The sequence below is a fragment of the Notamacropus eugenii genome, chromosome 4 (assembly GCF_028372415.1).
Source record: "Notamacropus eugenii isolate mMacEug1 chromosome 4, mMacEug1.pri_v2, whole genome shotgun sequence".
NCBI classification, from domain to species: Eukaryota; Metazoa; Chordata; class Mammalia; order Diprotodontia; family Macropodidae; genus Notamacropus; species Notamacropus eugenii.
The window spans coordinates 74647630-74672177 of record NC_092875.1 but is presented as its reverse complement, the minus strand read 5'-3'; the positions used below and the strand labels follow the sequence as shown (position 1 = coordinate 74672177).

Genomic DNA, 24548 nt, shown 5'->3' with positions numbered 1-24548 from the left:
TTTAATATGTAGTGTAAGTACTGAACCCAGTTTCTGCCAAACTACTTTCCACTTTTCCAGCAGTTCTTGTTAAATGGTAAGTTCTTTCTTAGGTAATTTATATTTTTGAGTTTATTGAACACTGAGTTGTTGAGATCATTTATTTCTGATTTTTCCTTGTCTAGTCTGTTCCATTGATCTACTTACCTGTTTTTTAACCAATGCCAAATGATTTTGATGGATGATTTCTTCTCGGTCATATAGTATGAGGTCAAGGAATACTATTCTCTCTTATTCTTATCTTTTCCTCCCTTTTTTTCTTTGGGTATTTTAGCACTTTTGTTCTTTCATATAAGTTTTGTTGTTATTTTGTCTGGGGTTTGTGAAATATTCTTTTTGAAGTTTAGTTGGCATAGTACTAAATCTCCAAATTAACTTTGGTAATATTGCTATCTGTATTATATTGGGACTATATCTATATATCTATATTATATTGACTCTTGAATATTTTTCCAGTTATTTAAGCTGTTCTTTATTTCTTTAAAGAGCATTTTGTAATTGTATCTATAACAGTATTGAGGGTACTTTGGTAGATTGACTTCCAGATATTTTATGCATTTGGTAGTTGTCTTGAATAGGACTTCCCTTCTTTTATTGCCTACTTCAAACCACACTATGTGGCAGGATTATTGCATAAAGCATTTTAGACCTTATGTTGACATTTTGAGTAAATAACCTTGTACCAAACAGGAAGTACTTGCTCATGTTCTGAGGTTACTTGATGAGTGAAGTCCTTCTCAAATCTAGCCTCAAAATACCTCAGATAGGAAAAGGAGGTGACCCAGGGTTGGCTTCAGGACAGCTTTGAAATTGGCCATTTTTTGAATACTGTTAACTGAGAGCTGGAATTCATCTTTGAGTAAAGTGTAATAAATTAAATAAAATGGGTTTTAGTCCTGAACATTCTATAAATACCCTCTTTGACCTTGAACAGACCACTTCCCTTGCCTAGACTTAATTTCCCCATCTTCAAGTTCTTAACCTTTTTGTATTATGGACCCTTTGCCAGTCTGGGAAAGCCTACACACTCTTGAGGAGTAGTGTTTTTAAATGCATAAAATAAATAGGATTACAAAGGAAGTCAATCATACTGAAAAACACTTAGCAAACTTTGGGTTTTTTTTAAGTTCACAGTCCCCAGGTTAAGAATCCCTGGACTAAATTGTTTCAAAGCATCCTTTAAGTGCTGAAATTCTCTGGACATTGATCAGGGTCTGTGTTAATGATGTTAGGCTTTGGTTTGGAGTCTGGGGGAGGTACATTTTGTCTGTCTGAATATTGTTAACTGCTGCAGCACTTGGACTAAATAGCCCTGACATCTGAGGTAGTATACGGAATTTCAGTATTCAAGAGAAAAATGAAATACATCTCTGTGGAGTTTTGTGGGGGTGGGTGTGGGGGTGGGTGGGGGTGTGTGGGTGTGCCATACTGAACTTGTGTTTGAATCATGCCTTGGACCTAAGCTGGATGATCCTGGGCAAGTCACTTAGTTGCTCAGAGGCTGTTTCCTCATCTGTCAAAAGGGAAGGGAGCAGAGAGGAGGAAGGGGAAACAATACTTATCTTATTTACATTCCTAGGGTTATAGTGAAGAAAGCCTTATATGTGAGTTAGTGCCACTTTGTGGCACAGTGGCTAGAATAGACCACTAGGTCTGGAATTAGTAAGATCTGAATTCAAATATGGCCTCAGACACTTACTAGCTGTATGACCCTGGGGAAATAATTTAATCTGTCTCAGTTTCCTCAGCTGTAAAATGGGAGATCATAATAGCATCTACCTTGCAGGGTTACTGAGAGCATCAAATGAGATATGAGATAAATGCTTAGCACAGTGCCGAGCACATAGTGGGTGCTTTATAAAGCTTAATCCCTTCCCATGTGAATCACTGTGTGTGCCTATGATATGTGTTCAAGCAAGTATATATGTATAATATGAAAGATCAGATTTTTTAAAGTAAGAATTAAGTTTCTGGAATTAAGGTTCTGTCAAACATAAATGGGCATGAAAACTATGGGATGACAGACAAAATGATCACGTTGGGTCTGATACCGCATTGAACCAATTTCTGAAATTAGACTGATTTAAATATTCAGACAGTGAGAACTACAAATAGAAAAAGACCGTGAGGTGGGAACACTTTTCCTTCTAACTGACTTTGCTGCCTAACCACAGCAGTGCCAGAGAAGATGTAACAGCTGCTTCCCTTTGTTCACCGTAAACATTTATAAAATTGGAAAACTCAAATAATGTTGACCGTTGACTTGAATTTGGGCATTTGCCACAACTATGAATTTAGAAACGTAGTATTTGGAATTGGAAGAAACTTGAAAGATCATCCAGGTCAACTCTTTTCACTGTGCTAATGAAGATCTAGCAGCATAAGAGATTGTTGCTTGTCCAATTTCACAGATAGCCAAGCTACAAGTTAACTTGTACTACACCATGCCGCTCACTGGCTACTCAGTCAGCATTTGTCTATACTTTTTAAAAAACTATTTGTATACTTCATTGGAATAATTCTGAACATTTTATTTTTGAAAAAATATATAAATTTCTCCCCCCCAAAAAATAAACAAGTACAGGAATTTCTTAAGTGACTTCAAATACTTATGGCCCCTTCTGCTGACCTGAACTTGCTGACTGGTATCAGCCACCTGAACACAATGACCCCTGCTGTTGTTGGAATTTTGGACATGCTAATTAGTTCCTGGCTGAAAGATCAGACAGAAGTACCCAGAGAATAAAATCCATACTCCACCCCTTTTCTTTGCACACAGATTTTGTAGCTGAAGTGGGACAGGGTCAAAAGCTTATTCTACCAGTGTCTGAAATTTTAGGCCTAGTTGATGGGTCCTGCTTGACTTTTTAAAATGCAAGTCAGTTAGAGCTGGTTTTGAACAAATTTATTATTCAAACAGGGAACCCAGTTCCTCCTAATTAATTTTATCCCTTGACTCTATTTTAGACTAGTTCTCAAGCTGTTATCTCTTTCTCTCTTATCCTTGGAAGATGAGGGCCTCCCAGATTGCCAACTTGGGGCATGCTCCCCCTCCTTTACTCCTAAAAGCATTCTGAAGTTGAGAAGGCAGGCAGGCTTGTCTCTTTCAGCCTCTCATCCTCTCCAGGGTGCTGGCTTCTGATGGTTGCTATGTGATGTGTGGACAATTGACTGGTTTTTATGTGTCTGAGGAAGAATGTCATTATCCAGAGATTGGAGTAGGGTTTTTTTTTCTCTTTAAGCTAACTAATGGACCAGAACAGAGGGGATATTGTGTGACTAGACTTGGATAAAGGTCAAAGGGTAGTACAGTTGTGACAGGGCAGTATGAATTTGTCCTTAATGTGCAGCCTATGGTGTTTTTCTTTGTTTTATTTTTTAACTTTTAAAATCTTCTGCTCAGTTGCTTTAGGTGTTTTTGTCGGGGGAATATATTTTTAGAGGGCAGTGTAGTCAGTTTGGGAAGGTCAAGATAGTATATTTGGAATTGCATAGGACTCAGACTTCTACACAATTGTTAACATTTCTCTGCTGAACTCTAATCATGCATATCAGCTTCTTGCAGACTGTCTCCTACAGATCATCCCATAAGCATATCAAACTTGTAAGTACTGTTTTTGAACATGTACTTTTCCCCAAAAGCCACCTTCCTCTACACTTACTTCTGTTAGAGCGACCACTGTCTTTCCAATCACCCAGATTCACAACCCTGAAACCATCCTTCCCTTTCCTTTAACCAAATTGTGTCAGTTTTCCCACCTTAGCTTCATTCACATCACCGCCATACCAGTTCAGGCATTGCTGCTACTTCAGGTACTCCTGAAATAACCTAATTAGTCTCCCTGTTTCCATTCTCTTGCCTCTTCATTCTTTCCTTCACAGCTACCAAAATAATCTTCCTAAAAATAGGCTTTTTTGGTGGCTCTCCATTACCAAAGGAAAAATCCAAATTTCTTAGTCTGGCATTTAAACTATACTTCCTTGACTTATTTTCCTACTGTTTTTCATGAACTCTGCATTCTAGACAAAGTGGAGTACTAGCTAGTCCCCTAAATCCAACTCTCTTCATCCAAACTCAGACCTCTCCTGGGCTCCTGAGGATTCTTGTCTCATATCAAGGCTCTTCTTAGGTACCACTTCTTCCTTCCAGCCTTCACTCTCAGTCACCCTTTGCTTTGTTAATGCTCCCTTGTTTTCCTTGCACAGTATACACTTGGTGTATCCCCCAATAAAATACAAGCTCTCAAAGTGGGGATGGGGCAGACAGTGATTGGAGTGTCCGTCCTGAAGTCAGGAAGACTCATTTTCCTGAGCTCAGATCTGGCCTCAGATATTTACTAGCTATGTGACCCTGGACAGGTCATTTCACCCTGTTTGCCTCAGTTCCTCATCTGTAAAATGAGTTGGAGAAGGAAATGACAAACCATTCCAGTATCTTTGCCAAGAAAACCCCAAATGAGGTCACAGAGAGTCAGACAAGACTGACCCAACAAGTCTGTTATGTGCCAGGCTTTTACAAATAATATCTCCCCTTGTAACAACCCTGTGAGGTAGGTGCTGTTATTATCATTCCCATTTAAATGAGGAAGTCATAATCCTCCTGTGTTCTGATCAGATCACATCTGGACATTTATGAGCTGAAGAGTATCAGGAGAAATCAGATGGTAAAGGGCCTTGAGTCCGTGTCATATGGGGATACAGTGAAAGAAATGGGAGTATTGAGCATGGAGAAAAGATTCAGGGCAGGGGAAGAATATGCATAGCTACCATGTATTAAAGGTCTCTCATGTGAAAGAGAGATTGGATTTGTTCTGTTTTATCCTTGAGGTGGGAAGAGAGAAATTTAAATTTGATGGAAGGAAAAAACTTCTATTGTTAGATGCCTTCATGTCAAGGTTGGATGACTGATCATTTGCTGTATATGTTGTATAAGGCGTTCTTTTTTAAGGTAATAATTTGGAAAAGAAAACTGCTTAGGTCCTTTCCAATTCTGAAATTCTGTATCTGAGACCACTTACTAGTTCTCTGATCTTAGGCAAGTCAGTTTGCATTTCTGGACCTCAATTTCCTCATTTGTAAAATGAAGAGGTTGTTATAGATTATTTTTCAATTTTCTTCTAGCTCTAATTTTCTTTCTGCCTTTAATTTTTATTGATATCTTTTGAATTTATTCATTGCCCAAGAGGTTCCATACCCAGTAAAATCATCAGCCTGATTCCATTGTATCTCCCTGAGCCTTGCCCTCTTTCCCCGAATCCATCTCTTATCACAAAGAATAAAAAGGCAAAGGGCGGGGGGGGGGGAGGTTGCAGCCAGCAAAAAAGAACCAGCATGATTGGTTTGAACAGTTTATGTAATATTCCGTAGTCTCCCATCTCTATAAAAAAGGGAAGAAGGTGCTTTCTTGCTTTTTCAGTTTGCCTTGTAGTCATTGTGTGAGTTGTTTTCCTCATTCTCTTTACTTTGCATCAGTTCATATAAGACAGCCTCCCAAGCATCTCTGGTCTTCATTGTAATAATTTCTTATAGCACAGTAAAATCTCTTTAGTTATGTTCATGTACAATGATTTATCTAGTAGTTCCTCAGTCCTCAGTTGGGATTGTTTCCAGTTGATTATGATTCCCAAAAGTCCAGCTTTACCTTTTTGTGATTCTGCCATCGGTTGTTCAGTGTAGTGATGTCATCTGGTCTACTGAATTACATAGGACTACTTACCCCTTCACTAAGTGACCCTATACTGTTGAGTTTTTTGAATTCTTGGGTTTGTTTTTAATAGGGTTTGGGGAGGATAAGGGATTCTTCTTATTTTACCAGCTGTTAACTTGTTGCTGTTAGCGTGTCTGCCTGGAGCAGCCCCCTCCTAATTTTCCATGAACTGAGAAGTCAGGTAACTTAACTTGTTGAAGGTATGTAGAAATGGTCTCTCTGCAGCTGTTCTTTACCCTCTCCAATACATTCTCCACATAGCTAAAACAGTACAGATCTGACCCTGTCACTCTTCAGCTCAAGAATCTTTAATAGGTCTCCATTTCCTCTGGGATAAAATAAATTTACCCTTTTTGGTATTTAATACACTTCCCAATCTGGCTTCAGCCTGTCTTTTCACTTGATTATACTTTCCTTTCCATCATGCATGCTGCATTTCAGACAAACTGGTCTTCTTGCAATTTCTTGTACACAGTACTCCATTTCCTGCCTCTGTGCCTTAGTACAGTTTGTCCCTTATGCTTGGAATGTTCTCCCTTCTCATGTCACCACAGAACACTTTGCTTCCTTCAAGGCTCTGCTCAAGTGCTACCTCCCTCAGAAGACCTTTCCTGATTCACCTAGTTGTCAGTCCCCTCCTCTGCCACCAGCTAATTACTCTATATATATTCTGTATTTACTTAAATGAAAATTAATCTGTTCCCCTTCTTGAGCACAGGGACTCTTACTTTTATACTCGTATTTTCAGCTCCTAGCATAGGTCCTGTCCCATGCTTAATACTTAATGTTGACAAAATAAAAATGTCTAAATAATTAGATACATTTATTTACATATTGATTTAAGAGTTTCCTAGTGCTCGGTGGTTTTATGAGTAAAGTGCATGAATTTCAGATCTCAGATAAGAAAGTAATGTGCCTAGAGAGTACTTGCCTGTTTTGCAAGTGGCTTTGCAGCACAGTTTGTATTGTTTATTGGGGCCAACAAAAACTGACCTGAGTCAGTGAGATGCTGATTGGTTTGTTGTTGTTTTTTAGCCTTGTATACTTAGAGCTGAAATTTCTCCAGATAGTAGGTGATAATTTAAAGGCTGTTGCTTCATGTCAGGCAAGAGCTGGAGCTGGAAATTATGAAGGCCACCATGATATCTGTCAGTGATTCAGTACTCTTGTGATTCTTGTACTGTAGTCCTATCCATCAGGATTTGGTGTGCTATGATTTGAGTGGCATCTGGCCTTGCTAAGAACCTCCCCTCCCTTGTAGTTTTGCTTTTGTCACTGGACATTTGGGTTCTCATATATCCTGGGGGAAGCAAAGATGAAAGCCAAGAGAGATGCCAGAATGCTGTCCAAACCCCTGCAGACTGGCTGGAGAGCCACTTGGAGATTATTTCCCTAACATTCAAGAAAATAGCTTCTGCTCTTCTAGAGCTTTTGAAGTAGAGAGGACCTGAGAGGACATCTTGCTGCCCCATCTTGCAGGAGTCCCCAAAACAGCTTCCCTGATTAAGAGGGGCTCAACCCACTTCTGCTTGCACCACTCTGATGATAATCAGCAGTGCCCCTTTTCCTGAGCCAGCCTCTGAGAACAGCTCTGATTATTACTGAATTTGTTCTGATATTCCTGTATCAAATAAGATAATATTTGTAAAATGCTTAACACAGTGCCTGGCACCTAGTAGGTAATTAATAAATGCCTAATCCCACTCTCTTCTCCCTTGTATATTTTGTATTGACTTCCATGTGTACATTTTGTTTTTCCTACAAGAATGTAAATTCCTTGGAGGCAAGCAATGTTTTGGTTTTTATCTTTATCATTATAAGAGATAGGCATTTAATAAATTCATGTTGAATGTATGTTGCATCTATTTGGGACTGCTAAATGGTCATTTTTACTCATCCTGTATTTTCATGAAGTTCCCAAGTTGCTAAAGTGCTCTCTGGATAAGTAGATTAGAAGAATGCCAAGAATAAAAAGGGATCCTGAAAGAGAAACCATGCATCTGTTAAAAAAAAAAGGTCACACACATTTTAAGAGTCTGTAGGATTCATTGCATCCAGAACTAGAAAGCATGTTAGAAATCATATTATCCCCCCTTTTATGGAAGAGGAAAGAAAGATTTAAAGGTTCGGTAACCTTCTTGTAGTCACATAGGTAGTAATCAATTCCTCAAATGTTCCTGAAATACTTCCTATGGGCAAGGCACTGCTACCAGAAACTGAGCAGGACTAAGGTTTGAACCCTGTATTACAGCTCTAAAACCTTTGCTCTTTCCCTCTTCAATTATATAACTTCTTGCAAAGGGACTAACTGAATGCTTTGGATTCCAGTAGGCAAGCACAAAAGGACTTCTATTAGAAAGTGATGGTATTAATGATATAGTGTATAAGTGGGATGTAGAGAAGATGATGTTGGGAGGTGAAGGATGGATCTAGAAACTTTAGAAATATTTGGGTACACCAGTGAGCTTGTATTGTGGTTCCTGGATGCTTATAAGAGATTAGAGAGACTTATGTATCAGTTTGTTGGACCAGTTATGACAGTCATCAGGGGCACAAGATGTACATTTGAAGACTTAGTGCTAATCCAATTCCTATCCAGAGTTGTGCTTAGTTTCCTTGGAACTTAAAACAAGGGGAGTTCTAGACATACTTTCTGTTTTGGGAAAGTGAGGGCTATGCAACTGGCCAGGTTAGATAGAAGAAATCTTACTTGAACCGTTCAGGGTTTGTTGGAGACTCTTGTTCAGTGGTTATGGTTTCGAGGCTGATTTTGGAGCAGCGTAAGGACTAGTTCTTGGCAGGTGCATTTGCCTGACTTGTGCATTCACCAGGAGGATCTATACCTTTCTACCTCTCCTAGCTATTCAGAGGGAAGAAATTGAAGAGCAAAACTGGATTTGTGTGTTCACCTACACATATTGTTTTGGGAACTTGAACTGGTTTGTCCAGTAACTTCAGGGCTTTGGTCTGTTAACAGTGCAAGGGAAGCCAGTTTGTGGCCAGAAATATTGGGGAGTAGGTTCCTACATTAGGCCGGGCTCTGGAGAACAGTTCTAGATTTGAGGGTATAATAACCTTAAGTGGTATATCAAGAATTTGAGTCCAGTCACTGTTACATTTGTGTCTGCCACCTGGCACCAACATTTATTTTATTCATATCATCTGATATTTATAATGATCTCTTCAGGAATCCCCTTGTTCTTTTTTCTGAGTCATATTGGGCAGTGCTGTATTCTACTTGAGTGAGATTGCCTTTCTCTTTCTTCCTTCACCTATCTGATGTGCTGGAAAGAGCAGAGGATGTATGAGTCAGAGAAGCCATGCATCTAAGTGGATAGAGCACCAGGCCTGGAGTCAGGAAGACTCATCTTCCTGAGTTCAAATCTGGCCGCAGACACTTCCTAGCTGTGTGACCCTGGGCAAGTAACTAACCCTGTTTGCCTCAGTTTCTTCATCTGTAAAATGAGTTGGAGAAGGAAGTAGCATTCTGTTCTATGAAGAACAACTGAAATGACTGAACAACAGCAAAAGCTGTGCTTGCTGGAACCCAGGCTTTGCTGTTTAACTGGCTTAGCAGAAAAAAGATTTGGATTTAAACTAGATCTTACTGATTCCAAACGCTGGCTCAGACATTTATTTGTTGTGGGATCCTGGGCAAGTCACATCCTTTCTGAGCCTCAGTTTCTTCCTCTGTAAAGTGGAGATAATAATAGCACCTGCCTTACAAGATTGTTGTGAGGACCAAATAAGGCGATTCATATAAAGTGCTTTGCAAACCTGAAAGTGCTATGTAAGTAAAAGAAGCAGGCATTCTTACTGCTGCTATTAGTTTTATAACCCTGGGTAAGTCAGTTCACCCCTGACCCTCAGTTTCCTCATCTATAGTATGAAGGGATTAGATTAAATGATATTTTTAACACCTGAATTATTATATTGCCTTACTCTAAACCCTGTGATATTAGTTAGTTTCCAGGTGTTTAAATTTTATTCTGAAATTTTAGCCCACTACCAAATTATGCCTGTTATACTATTTTTGGTACCTATAAACAAACCCTAGAGTCCATTCAGCTTTCTTGATATGCATGAGTAAGTATATCCTCTCTAGTTCTAGATCTCAGTAAGCCTCTTCTGGTGTCAGACATAGCCCCTCATGTAATGCTCTTCCAGCTATTTACTTGAGGCCTCAATGCCATTCTGAGGTGCTGTTAAATAAGCCGATGCTTCATAGGGTTTGTATTGTGTTATAGGCTTGTTGCTACTCAGTGGAGATAGGCATAGTATTTGTGGTTGACTAAACATGGGCCTCTACTCAAAGTCGGGCATCAGTTTTTTAATCAAGAATGTAACCCTTCTTTTATGTCATTGCTTCTGTGAGAAAATCAGATTCAGCCTCTGTTTTTTTCAACATAACTAAATTCGAGACTAGCTGATCTGTGTAAATGTCATGCCCTTCAGAGAGAGCTCCCATCATGGAATAGTTAACAGTGTAAGTCATGTGAGAATAGCAGGAGTGGAAGAAACTCAGAATTCATCCACCATAAACTTTGTGTAATCACAGAAATCCTTGCCCCTGTTTATGATCTGAATCCAGAAATTCAACTTCTCAGTTTTTAAAATGCTTTTTAAAATTATTATTCATTTTTAACATTTTTTTCTTTTTAAATTTTGAGTTCCAAATTTTCTCCCTTCCTTCTTTTCCCTCCCCCACCCATTGAGAAGGCAGGTGATACATCAGTTATACTTGTGAAATCATGCAAAACATTTCCATATTAGCCATATAATTTTAAAAAGCAAAGAAAATAAAGTGAAAAAAATATACTTCAGTTTGCACTCAAAGTTTGTCAGTTCTCCCTCTGGAGATAAATGATGTTTTTTTAATCATGAGTTCTTTGGAATCATTTTGTGCCAGGCCTAGAGGCCTGTGGGCTACCCGAGTCTTCTTACGTCACCTCTGAGGTCTTCGGTTGGCCAAAACCGGATGCTCATATGAGAGAAAGGACGTTCCAGAGTCGAACAAGGGTTGAGCTTTATTTCAGGGTCTCGGTTACAAGTGCAGGGGGGTCTTCCTTAGGAGGAAGAGGGGGAGATTTCCTAAGGAGGCTAAGATCTTAAGGGATTGGAAGTAGAAGTACAAGCGGGGAGAGAGGGGGAGGGGAGAGAGGAAAGAAGAAAAGCGGAGCCTACTGTCCTCTTGGCTCCTCACGTGCTAAGAGAGCTTTCAGGCTTCCTCAATCCTACTTAACCTTCAGCCGCATAGTTTGCATCTGAATACCGTGCTGTTAGGTAACTAGGTGTGCCCAGATCCGGGACAATCTCGAGGGCGGGGAGATCTCTCTCCCATCACGTTTCTCACGGGAAGAGGCGGAATTACTCGAGATAGCTTGGTTCACCTCGATTCCCTGCCGTTTACTGGGGGGGTCTCGTGAGAGCTCTAAGATTTAGAAGCTCCCACCTTTACCTGCCCGAGACTGTCCACACGGAATTGAGCTTCCAATCCCAACAATTTTGGATCATTGTTTTGATCAGAATGGCCAAGTCCTTTGGTTAATCATGATTACAACGTTGCTATTGCTATGCACAATGCTCTCCTGGTTCTTTTCACTTTACAATATTTCATATAGGTTTTGCCATGTTTTTTTCTAAAACCACCCACTTTGTCATTTCTTATAGTACAGTGGTACTCCATCACAATCATATGCTACAACTTTTTCAGCCATTCCCCTATTGATGTGCATCCTCTCAATTTCCGGTTCTGTCACCTAAAAAGAGCTGCTGTTAATGTTTTTGTAAATGCTGTAGAGGTCTTTTTCTTTTTTCCTTGATGTCTTTGGGAAATAGACTAGTAGTGGCATTGCTGGATCAAAGGATACGCCCAGTTTTATAACCCTTTAAATTGTTCTCCAGAATGGTCAGACCAATCCATTACTCCATCAAACAGTTCACTAGTGTACCTATTTTTCCCTCAGTTGTGAGGTAGTACCTAAGAGTTGCTTTAATTTGCCTTTCTCTAATAGTGATTTAGAGCATTTTTTCATATATTATGGGTTTAATTTTTTTATTCTGAAAACTTTCTGTTTATATCCTTTGACCATTTATCAATTAGGGAATGGTTCTTTTATAAATTTGACTCAGATCTGTACTCAGCATATATTCAAAAAAAGAAGCCTTTAGCAAAGAAACTTGATGTAAAAATGTTTTGTGTAAAAGCTCTTCTTTGCACTCCTCTTTTATGTGAGAAAATTTCCCCTGTTCTGTCTCTCCCTTCCCCCTTCTTCCAGTTGATCCCTTTCTCACCCCTTCATTTTTTTGAACAAGATCCTTCCAGTATAATTAACTCATGTCCATTCCTTCTGTCTAGGTAAACTCTTTTTAACTGTCCTAATGGTAGTTCTTAGGACTTACAGATACATCTTTCCATATAGGAATGTAAATTGAGACTCTTAACGATTATAAGATCTTTCACATTAACCTTTTTATTCTTCTCTTGAGTCTTTTGTTTGAATGTCAGATTTTTCTATTCAGCTCTGGTCTTTTCATTAAGAATGTTTGAAAGTCCTCTATTTCATTAAATATCCATACTCCCCCCTGAAGGATTATACTCATTTTTTCTGTGTAGGTGATTCTTGGTTGTAATACTAGTTCCTTTCCATTCTGGAATATCATATTCCAAATTCTCTGCTTCTTTAATGTGAAAACTGCTAAATCTTATGTGATCCAGGCTGTGGCGCCACAGTATTTGAATTGTTTCTTTCTGACTGCTTGAAGTATTTTCTCTTTGACCTGGGAGCTCTGGGAGTTTTCATTTTGGGATCTCTTTCAGGATATGATTGGTGGATTCTTTTTCTATTTTACTCTGTATCTCAGATATAAGGGCAGTTTTCCTTGATACAAATTTCTTGAAATGTCTAGGCCATTTTTAATCATGGTTTTCAGATAGTTCAATAATTCTTAAAATCTCTCTCCTTGAGCTATTTTCGGGGTCAATTTTTCCAATGAGATTGTTCACATTTTCTTCTCATTTCATTCTTGTAACTTTGTTTTATTGTCTCTTGATGTCATGTGGAGTCATTAGCTTCCACTCAACCAATTCTAATTTTAAAGGAGTTCTTTTCTTCAGTGAATTCTTGTACCTCTTTTCCCCATTTGACCAATTCTGCTTTTTAAGAAGTTCTTGCCAATGAATTTTTGTGCCTCTTTTACCATTAGGCCAATTTTGTCTTTTAAAGTGTTAAAGTGTTATTTTCTTCACTCTTTTTTTGGACCTTTTTAATCAAGTTACTAATCTCTTTTCATAATTTTCTTGCATCACTATCATTTCTTTTCCCAATTTTTCCCTTTCCTTTCTTATCTGTTTCTTTAACTCTTCCAAGAATTCTTGTTCGACTTGCTTCAAGCTGGCGTTTTTCCTTAAGATTTTGTTAGTAGCTATTTTCCTGTTATTGTCTTTTTCTGAGTTTGTCTTGGTCTTCCCTACCACTGTAGTAGCTTTTTATGATTAAATTGTTTTGTTGTTTGCTCATTTTTCCAGTCTATTTCTTGAGTTGAATTTTATGTTAAACTTGGGCTCTGCTCACCTGAGGGTAGGGAGGCGCTGTCTCAAACTTCAGGCTTTATTTTGCTGCTATTTTCAGAGCTAATTCTGGGAGTCTACAAATTTTGAGCACTTCCAAGGTGGTATGCTCTTGTGAGAGGTGTGGTCACTGCTCTCCTGATCTATACTCTGGTCTCTACCCCGGAAGGGCCTCTGGTCTCCTGCAGCCACCAGTGCACTGCTTTCTTTGCCTTGGAACTGTGACCAGGGCCCCTGCTCAGCTTCTGACCAACCACCAGTGCTCTCCTTCACTGTAAGACTACAATCCAGAATTATTTATGGGCAATCAGGTTGCCAATCAGTGCCAGCTGTACTGAGTGCCAGCAAAGGGTCCCCTGTAATATCTTTCTGAATAATTTTTCAGTCCCCTTACTGTCTCTGGGTTGAGAGTTTCTGAAACTGATATTACTGGCACCACGTATTTGGACTTCCCAATACTTTTAATAAGTAGATGAACTATGGATCTGAATCCACATTCCAAGATTGAGTTTACATAGCATGACATGAATAGGTTCAGTGTATTTCATTACCCAAAACTCAGAAGATTTGGGATAAACTGAATCACTAGGTTTAATTTTTCAGGGTTAAATAGTACAGTAGATAGAGCATCAGATATGGAATCTGGAAGACCTGAGTTCAAATTTGGTCTAATACATTTACTAGTTATGTGATGCTGAACAAGTCATTTCATCTCTGTTTGCTTCAGTTGCCTCATCTGTAAAAGGGGGATAATAATAGCACCTAATTCCCACAGTTGTGCAGATCAAATAAGATAATATATGCAAAAGTGCTTAGTACAATGCTTGGAACATGACAAGCACCATATAAATGTTAGTTATTGTTCTAATTATTAATTTCTGTCTCTTATGTTTGATATTTTACTTCTTGCCTGTGAAAGAGTTAATTAATAGAACTTTATTGCTGAAAGAGATCTCAAAAGTCATCCTGCTCTTACATTTTACAGATGAGATAAGGAACCACTCAGGAGAGTGATTTTTCCCAGGGTCATCAGTTAGTAAGAGTGAGGGTTGGGATTTATGCTTAGGTCTCCTAACTTGGATCTTTCCAAATATAGTGTTCTTTCCCACTATAGTATGCTGTTCTCTGCCACTCAAGCAGGTTTTAGTTGCCTAGATTGCCAGAGGGAATCTTCTTGGACTCTCTGGCCCAACCAACCGTTTTACTCATGTCTCCTGCATTCAGCCCTTCCAGTGAGTATGAACAAGAGGCTCAGGGACAACGTATGAGTAGAGCAATACTCTGAACTCCCCTGAGGGCCAGCTATGCTGGCTGCCCTTTTGTCTTTGGCTCTTCTCCCAACCCTTGTGATATCTGGTGCCGCTCTCCCTGTCCCCCTCATCCTCTCCCCAGTTTTGAGAACTTAAGACTGGTAACTGATTTACAGCACTATCTACAGTGTTTTACATTTGTTGCATTTGATTCTTACAACAACCATTGAGGTAGGTAGTAAAGTAATACTACCTTCATTTTACAGAAGGGGAAACTGAATTCAAGGAAAGTGAAGGGATTTGTCCATGGACTTGAAGTTTTTAAGTGTCAGAACAAGGATTAGGACCTAGGTCTCCTGACTTGGGGTCTAGCATTCTTTCCATTATATCCCACTCAAGCTGTGCTATGAACTTTCCATAGCAACTTGAGTTGGGGGCAGTCCAAGTATGGCTCCAGGTAGCTACTTGCTCAAGAAGTACAACTGGGCACAGGCAGTGGTTATTGTAGTTTGGTTTTCTGAGAAGGAAAGGGGATAGAAAAGAGAGGGATAATAGTAAATTGAGAATGTAGAGAAAATTGGTAAGCTGTGATGGCTATCCATGAATATGTTTGGAAAACTGTTTATTAAGCCTTGCTTGCAAATTCTTTTGGATGCGCAGCCTGTATCATAATATCTCTGCAGTCTCATGTCTGATCCTCTAAAACTGGTTTCCTGTGTTTTCTTGGTTTAAGGAGGAGCCGAAGAAGGTTTGCTTCACATATGACCTGTTCCTGAATCTGGAGGGAAATCCGCCTGTGAATCATCTTCGTTGTGAGAAACTGACTTTCAACAACCCCACCAAGGAATTCAGATCCAAACTTCTGAGGGCAGGAGGGGTGAGTGCCCGAGGGGCTGGCTTTGAAACGTCTTCATTTTGCCAGGGAGGAGACACCTGGTACTCTGTGAAATAGAAACTCTCCTAAGGCTGAAATGTGTGCATGCTACATAATAAAGGTGGTTTTCTGTTGAGATTAAAACCCTGCCTTTCCTGGCTGACAGATGGTGCCATCTACATTCCTCTTAGCTAGCTGGCTCCTCTCTGAATTTTAGCATTAGATTGTTAGAGCTAAAAAAGCCTTAAAAATCACATCATTGAACTCCTTTCCCCTTCCCATTTTATAGCTAAAGGTAAGACTGAGAAAAGGGCAGGTTTTTTGTCAGGGTAATATAGTGAGTTAATGGGAGATCCTGATGACAACACAGGACTTTTCTAGGACAGTCCCTAGGTGTCAGGCCCAATTGTTAGTATAGTCAACTCTGGATTTTTTTAGGAGCTGATTATCTAATTGGTGGATTATTGATGCTCTTTGTCTCCCCCTCACCTTTCTGGCTGCCTGCTGTTAAATTACTGCCAATGAATGGGATGGATGAAGAGAGAGAAGGTGAGAGGCCTCTCAGTCATTTTCCTAAGCCCTTGGTTTAGAGGTTCCTGGTGAGGCAGGTTCCTGGATCTGTGTTCAGTTTTAGGATGTTCCAAGTGGCTTCTCTGTGTGTTTTGCTGAGTTATCCATGTCCTTAGACTGTGTCGAAAGCTTCTAGTGACAGCTGTGTTTTATATTGGTGAGCTGTGAGAAGTGTCCTGATTGCTTTGGCTTGTCCTTCTTAGTTTGCACGCCTCTGCCCTGCATGGAAGAGTTGGTGATGCTGCTGTGGGGAAGGGAAATGTTGAAAGAGAGGTATGCTGTGTTTCCAGGGGTTTTAGACCTTCAGGCTGCAAGTTTGACTTAGAAGTCATGAAAGGACAAAAGTCTTAGAGGCCTTGTTTGGCTCTAGCTGAAGATCCCAGAAGGTATTTGGGGGTTTGAACGTTGAAGGGCGAAGTGGAAAAGCAGTGCCCAAAGAGAATGTCTAGGAACTGGAATGAAATGAAGCCTCTGGACTTTGAGAAGACTATTTACACTGTGCTCTTTTTTGTCTTCATTTTCCTAGGGATTTAATTATAGGGTATTATGCAAAATGTTTCAAACCCAACACATACTAAAAGCCTTTGGTACAGGAGAGATTGGGAGAGGGGATGGATGGAAGACTAGAGAGGGAGGGATAAAATGATGGAGGGGCAAGGGGAGCAGAGACAAGAGTGACAGAGAAAAATGGGGATTAAGAGAACTGTCATTTTTGTTTTGTAAAAAGATATAAAACAAGTATAAAAAAGACTCGAACCCACCCACTCCAATCTCATGCCCTTCCAGAGTTCCCACCAGCAAGAGAAACTAAAACTAGCTTCTCTGGTCAGGAGAATTGCCCATTTGGGGGTGCCAAAGAAGACACTGGGGCTTGAGAATGACAGTTCCTCATGTTCATTACTAATGGAGAGCAACAGTCCTCCTTCCATAGTTGTCTAACACTGTCAGTTTTTTTACTTTAAAAACAGAGGAGGAAAGGGAAAGGGACCAAGTTCTTTGGTTAACACGTCTTCTTCTGCTGTCTCTGAGGATCTCTGCAAGGAAAGCCAAAGTCCAGGACCGAATAAGTCTGAATGTATTTTCACAGTGGATATTTGCAACCTTTTCTCCAAAGTGCTTCAGGGCCCTGAGGTGCTACTTCTTTTCATAGGAGAGAAAGAGGTAGGAAGTAGTAATAGCATCAGAAAAATAGAGAAAGAAGGAAGAAAGATAGGAGGGGAAAAAAACAAGCCATAGCTTAGCTGATCTACAGGCCAATTCTTAAAAGGTATCATTCCATCAGTAAGGTCTGGGCTGTGAAATACAGAGGATTAGTATTAGTGGTCTTTGTCCTGGGTGTTGCTGAGAAAGAGAGGAAGGCCTTGTTAGAAGCTGGTTTGAATTACCTCTAACAGGGCCCTTAAACGCTGCAGGCTGTGGGGAGGTGGGAGAGAGGAATGAGGTTGAAACCAGTGGTTTCCATGCAGCTCTTTTCATCTAAAGCCAATCAGGCAAGCTGAGTAGCCACTGGTTACCCAGGAGTGATGGCATTGGCTGTGCTACCTTCTTTGAAGTCTAGTACCACCAAAGCCAGCATATCCTACAAAGAGGGTCTAGCTGTATCTTCTCTCAAGACTTACGGACCAGGAGGAATGAGTTTTCAGTCCTAGCACAGTACCTTGCTCCTAGTAGGCACTTATCCTGTTGAAGCCTATGAGGGAGACTTCATTTTTACTTTATTATCCAGATAGCTTTGCCTTTAGCAATTTATTGTGCATAACCATTCACTTTTCAGGAACCTGTCAGAATTGAGCAGGCTAATTGCTTCCCCTTAAGTCTCTGCCGAAAGGAATGAAGCCAAATATTAAGCCAATAATTAACTAGTTTGCATTTGTTCCCCAGACCTGGTCATTAGCCTTGCTGGTATGAGGCTCAACTGGAAGTAGAATTAGACCGAATACTGACCATATCACCAGCCGTATGCCTCCACTAAATTAATGGAGTCTGAAATACATAATTAGTGTGATGTCTTTGCAAGCCATGGAGTTTATTTCATTAACTCAATTGATTTTTTTTTTAAAGGATTTTACCTTCGTTAAGAAAAGTGGGAAAAAAGTTTGCCTTAGTAAGATATCAGAATTTAGGGGGTAAAGCAATCAGTTTGAAGGGAGAACTGAGTTCAACTCTTAAGTGGAAGGAAAAGACCTGTGATGAACCACTCAGAGGAGTTCAGGAACCTCAAAGAAATCTATGGATGAAGCAAAAACAACAACTGCTTAACCGGGGGTTCAGTTGCTCCTCTAGCCTCTTCTCCCTGTGTCTGTTTACCACTTCTCTTTTCTGGGAACCTATATGTGGGGGGAGTTAACTAACTCCACGCTTTATTTTCAGCTAACTGTAGTCATTCTGATAGGAATAGCACATGGATCAATTTCTTTCAGCCACCTTTTTTAGTGATACTATTATGATACTATCATACTGTCATGAATTTCACAGTAAGACATATCCTGATGACCCACTTTGGCCTCATGCTTTACAGTTTCAGAGTGGTTGGTGTGAGAGGCCACACAAGCCTTCTTTCCAAACATTCCTCTTGGCAGCTGCCCTCCTCATAAGTGCTGTGAAGGAACTTTCTTCCTCAGTTTAGCTTCTTAGGTTAAATTTACTATTTTGTTCACCATGGAATTAAAGGTGATAAACTGTGTCATTAATGCTTCTTTGGCTGAATCAAGTTCTGAAAAGACTTATTCCAGTCTTTTGATTGTGCATCTTGCTGTGACCCAGATTCTGGAGTGAACAACAAATGTTATCTTTCAGCACTCAGGTGGCTTGCCCCTTCCCTATTCGGCGCTCTGTGCCCATAATAGCTGACTTGGCAAACTTTCTTTCAGTTGAGGAGAGGTTTATGGGGTGGATCCCCTGAGAGCTCACACTGGTGAGGTTGCCCTGGATCTTTTAATTTCTTGTACTTTTCCAACAAAGAGAGCATTGAAGAGCTCTTCTGTCTCAAGATTGTATTGAGGAATTGCATTTGCAAAGAGAAGAGCTGAAGTGTCCTTCTTCAATCTAAGGATCTTGATTCCTCTCCCGATTCTTTCTCAAGCTTTTGCTGTATGTTCTTGGACAAGTCACGTAACAATTTCTTTGTTTCTCAATCATCACCATCTACCTGAAAAATCAGGTTGCTTGCCACCTTAGTTAGGTCAGGGATATGTGGGACTTCATAGATTATTATTCATCTGTTCATGTTTAGCAGAAGGCATTATAAGACTGCTTATTACTAGTTTTTATCTTTCTTCTATCTTCCCAAATTGTGTTTTCAGTTGCAAAAAAAAAAAAAAGTCAGATTAATTCTTCCAAATCCTTTTTTCTTCAAAATCCCTGTAGCACTCTTTCTGGAACATCTGTTTCAAAATGTGCTGCACATTGTACTTCAGTGTGTCTCAGTTCATGTTGCCTATTCCCTGGTCACACAGTCCTTCTGTCTTTCCTGGTAGGACTGGCATGTAGCGGTATACCTCATCACCCTTCATTTTGAGTGCCAAGAATCAAGTTAATGACATTAACAGAAATGTCTGACTTATTAGGAGAAAGTAGCCCATAAACTACCCTTTCCCTTGCCTATGAAGGAGACTTCCAGGTGCTTTTAGCTGTAGCTGATACAGCACCTATCTCCTCCCATTTGGGTTTCCACTCTTCTCCTTGCTCATTGATAATATCTGTCTCTTCTTTATTACTAGGTGATGGTAATGCCAGAAGGAGCAGAAACGGTATCCAGGCCCAGTCCTGACTACCCCATGTTGCCCACAATACCACTCTCTGCCTTCTCAGATCCCAAGAAGACCAAACCATCCCATGGCTCCAAGGTTAGTGAGGCTGGAGACACAGTCATTTGGGAGCGTTGTGGCCCAGCTGCTGGAGGGTTCCTATATTAAGTGCAATTCCCTCAGGTGTAGTCTGATTCTGAGTTTCTGGAATGCCCTTCTACCCTTGGCATCTTCCCTCTTTGCTCTCTCCCTGGCTTGGGCTGTACTTATCTTTGAGTAGTTCCTCTACCCAGAGTAACAGGCATTCCTGTATTTGGAAGAATAACTGGACAGAGTAGTAAATGCTCCTTTTACTGTGCTCAGCTTAAAATCAGAGGTGCTGCTCATTCCTGCATGATGGACCTTAGGCTGGCATCTTTCATCATCCTCAGTGTACAGAGGTTCTTTTTCCTTCTAGAGTATCTCTGCAAGCCTTCTCAGATCTGAGCTACATACACACAGTTGTTAGATCAGTACTTTAATGCCAAGCCCATGAGTTATTATGTGGTATTAGGGATACTTCTGCAGCATTGCTTTTTCAGTAATGACTGAAAACTTGTCACAGAAAAACTGTTGAGATTGAGTGGATAAACAGTAGAATAAGACATGTCCCACTTAATTCCTTACCCTTAGGGCTATACAACGTGTAGTTAATAGAGTCTCATGTCTTATTCCAGGTCCACTTGGATTCCCTTTTATCTTCCCAGATCATCCCTGTATGAATAAGCATATAAGGCAAGCTTATGGAATGAACTCTTAGAAATGCCACTAGCTATTGCTATATAAATACAAACATCTTAATGTTCATTTGTCATCCACAGTCTGGTGCCCCCATTTTCCCTTCATTTAAACCCTCCCTAGTGACTGAGGTACATTCAGTCTTTGAAGCAGCTATTTCTCTCCTTGTCATAATGGCTAACAAACTAGTTTTATTTAACTTCTTTCTAGCTGTCTTATGTCTTTGACCTTTTGAGTAATTAGAAAAATGAAAGAGCCAACATAAAAGAAGTTATGGTCCCTTATGCTACAGAAGAGACCATTTATACAAAAGAGCTACACTGGTCTGAGTCAGTGGGAACTTCTTAGTTGTCCTTTTTGGGTGTTTTTTTTCCCCCTGAGATGCCATTCATGTGACTCTGAAGTAAACATTTCATTGTAGGGGAAAATTTCTCCTTCAGATAAAGATTAGAGCAGATAGTAACTTAAGTCACTTCCAGTCTGGAGACTATATGCGAGAAAACAGGATATATCTCTGGATTAAACACTTGAGGGGTGTTTTGATAGAACATTAGTGGGCAGGATGGATGTATATGTCTGGAATTTTCTCTACTGTGGAGTCTAGTGATTCATCTTTGCCTCAATGGCCTAACTATGGAAGAAAGGGAATACTTCTCTCACCAAAGATCTTGTCATTTGAGGATTTTCTGTGTCATTTATATTTTCTAACCAAAGTCTGCCCCTACATTCCTGTAACATATGCAATTGCTAATTGATCATTCTGAGGTCACCCAGGACTTCTGTGTTGAGAAAGGTCTGGTCCTGAGCCCAGGAAGAAACAGCTCATCTAGACAGTTAGATCTGTGGTTGTCATTTAACCTAAGCTGCATTGTCCAGGAGAATGACATTGTATCATGTCACCATGATGTGCCTCCTTCCAGGGTCCCTTACCCTTAAGGGAAAAGGTCTTTAGGTACATGAGCTTCGAACTGTAGCCTCCCTGAACCAAGTGAATTATCAGTTGCCTGCTTGGTGCAAATCCATTTAGGTTTCTCAATCAGCAGAAGGAAAATTCAGAAATGAAGCAAGATCACATTCACTCCTTCCATATGTAAACTTTACCTCTTGACCTGACTTTCCTCAGTAATGGCATTTTAAGTCAAGCCCTAATTATAACCATCTCAGAAGTAGATTGACCCAAGAAGTTCCATCTCTCTATCTTGTCAGGAACCATAGTCCTTCGAGCTCTCTTTTCAGACTGTCTCTTTGTGAGCCCATAGGCTTTCTGTAAGAGAAAAACCTTAATTTCTTCTGGTTTCTTGGAGTGCTTGTTCTTTTCCTACAAATGGAGCCAAGCAAGGTTGAGGGGCCATTGCAGCAGATATTGGGTGAGGAGAATGCTTAAAGGATGCCTTTCTGTAGCTCTTCTTATCTTTCCTTTCCTATTTCCATTCCCTTGGATAACTACAGGAATTTAGTACCTGAGCTCCCTGTATCTCTTTTAGCTATAAGTAGGCAGGGGAAGGAGAAACCCAGTGATTATAATCCCTGGTCAACTAGGTGGCTTCTGTCTCCCTCAAGATCCATCCCAGGCAAACCTTGAGAAGACTACACAGCAAGTAGGAATTTGGCATAGTCTATTCAGTTGGATAAACTAAGAGGTGAACTTGAACCCTGTGTAGACTATGGGATTCTGTCATAATTATCCTAGGCTAATCTAGTTAGTAAAGACTTACCCTTTGTCACCACCAGCAAATCCTGGACCTTCATGACTCACTGGGCCTTGGGTTTTTTCCTTCATAAAAGTAAAGGATTGTACTGGATGACCTCTAAGGCTCCTTTCTGCTCAAAAAAACTATGCTTCTCTCATGATGAAAGAAGCTAAATTGATAGTGTTTATTAAAACAATGGTAGAGAGCTCTTTGTTTCTGTAGTCCATTGTTTCTTTTCATTATGGAAGCTATAAAGTAGACAATAGTCGGGTTATAAATGGTTCCTGGCCATTGGCCTGGTAATCTTCCTGGTAAACCAACAACAGGACCTCTCTTCGTTGACCTCTTTGTGGCCAAGAATTCCACCTGGTGACCGCAGCCCAAGCTGTTAATGGATGAGTCTTCAGAATTCTCAAGTGAAGACTCTCGTTGATCGGATTCCAGTGGATTGTGTTGAGTGACGTAAGAGTTGTTAACGCATACAGGGTTGTTTTGGGAGACTAGCGCAACAGAAGATTACGGGGAAATGGAAGTTATATATTACGGGGAAATGAAGTATAGCCAAGGATGGAGGTACTGTTTATCCTGTTGCATGCTGGTCTTTCTCTTCCCTCCTGAATCAGGGCTGTTTTCATGGGATTGGGACCAGTAAATCCAGTCAGAAAGTGTTAGTAGTCCTTTCCTTTGGTGCCTTGACTTAGGCAGAAATGCCTTGGGAGAACCTCAGTCATATGAAAGTACCCTTATGAGCTTAAAGCCTATGGATTAAAGAAAAGCGGGGGGAGGAGAAACGAGTTTTAAAAATGGATCATTATTATTGGCAATAATAATGTGTATTTTGTTTGTAATAGTCCTATTTTACAGAAGAAGCACAGAAATCATTAAACTATCTGCCTAACTGCTCATGATCTTATAGCCAGATTTTGAACTCAGGTTTCCTGCTTCAGTCCAGTACTCTTTACACAATACTTCCTTTCCCATTAGTTTCACTTGAAAGCCCAAGTACTGGACTTGAATGACTATAAATTGTTTAGATCTGATGTGAGAATTTTGGGGTGTTTAAGTGAAAGTCTCAAGAGAAAAATAGACTGCTCCTTCTGTCTGTCCTTCTATCAGCCTTAGGCAGATTACAAGGATGATCAGATTGACTAGGCCCCTGAATGAGTGTAGAGATCATACTGCTTTATTGTTCAGATCAACCTTCCTGCTTTTCTTTTTCTTCTCTTTATCAGAACATTCTCCCCAAACCCCAGGAACTGGTGGATGACACCCTTCATTGAAGTATCTCCTTTCTTTAGCTTGGGCCCAGCATAATAGTAATAATGGTTTTCCCAATACTTCCAGCCTGCCTGCCCAAGTTAACTGGAGGAGATTCTGGCCTTGGCTGTCTGTCTATTTATTTGTCATCTAATATGAACAGAGCTTTCAGGAGAATAACAAAGAATTGATCATTGATGTAATTTGATTGGCTGTAACTTTCAGAGCTAATAAGGAATTGTTGTGATTATCATCAGTTCAGTTCAACTTAAATATACATTAAATACGTGCTGCATGCAGACACTGTACTGGTAGCTAAGGCTTCAGAGAGGGCTAAGATGTAGTCTGTGCCCTCTAGAGACTGGCCACCTAGCTGAGGAGCAAGGACACATGCACGTAAATAATAAATAACAGTAGTAGAAAGAGAACAAACTGAGAACCAAGTTGAAACACCTATGGGTCAAGGATTGAGAATAATAAGATTTCTTTATATCCCTGACCTCAGTCTCAGCACCAAATACAGAACATTTGTCTATACTAAGGTATTCCTTAAGGGTTTGATGATTGAATGGATAATGGAGGAGAAGAAGAATATCCCCTGAGGGCTGGTGGGGAAAATTTCAGGAGGAGGTGATTTTGAAATCCAAGTAGGACTTGGATCTGCCAATAAGAGGGGATGAGAGGGGAGGGCGGGAGGTGAGCTAAGGTGCAAATGTGCATGGTATAGCCTGGAACCTGTGACTAAACCAGGCTTGACAGGAGCAGTCAGCCTATAAGGAGGAGCTGTGAGGGAGAAGGCTGGAAAGGTAGGTTGGGGTCAAATCACAGAGGGCCACCTACACCTAGCCAAGAGTTGTCAGCTTTTTTGTCTCGACACTGAAAAACCACTAAAAGTTTTTGAGCAAGAGGTTACGGTGGTATGTATGTGGCTTTATAAAGTAGGCCTAACATCTGCGCTCCTTGAAATTTTCAGGAATTGTCATTGCAGCATATATGGAAGTCTTAGCCAGAGGCCTTCTGAGATCTGCTAAGACTTCTTTATAATTTAATTTGCTGACTCACTTTTA

The 24548-nt window shown here is 40.2% G+C and overlaps 1 protein-coding gene across 4 annotated transcripts in view; it reads left to right on the top strand.

The window, feature by feature from the left end:
* MLLT1 (MLLT1 super elongation complex subunit) overlaps positions 1-24548 on the top strand; it is an 89534-nt gene that overhangs the window by 45554 nt on the left and 19432 nt on the right. For 2 of the 4 annotated variants that reach the window (XM_072601988.1, XM_072601989.1), the window contains exons 4-5: positions 15300-15443; positions 19730-19855. In XM_072601988.1, the coding sequence (XP_072458089.1) occupies positions 15300-15443; positions 19730-19855 (270 nt within the window). The remainder of the gene's footprint in view (positions 1-15299; positions 15444-19729; positions 19856-24548) is intronic. The other 2 variants (XM_072601990.1, XM_072601991.1) reach the window with 1 other exon arrangement.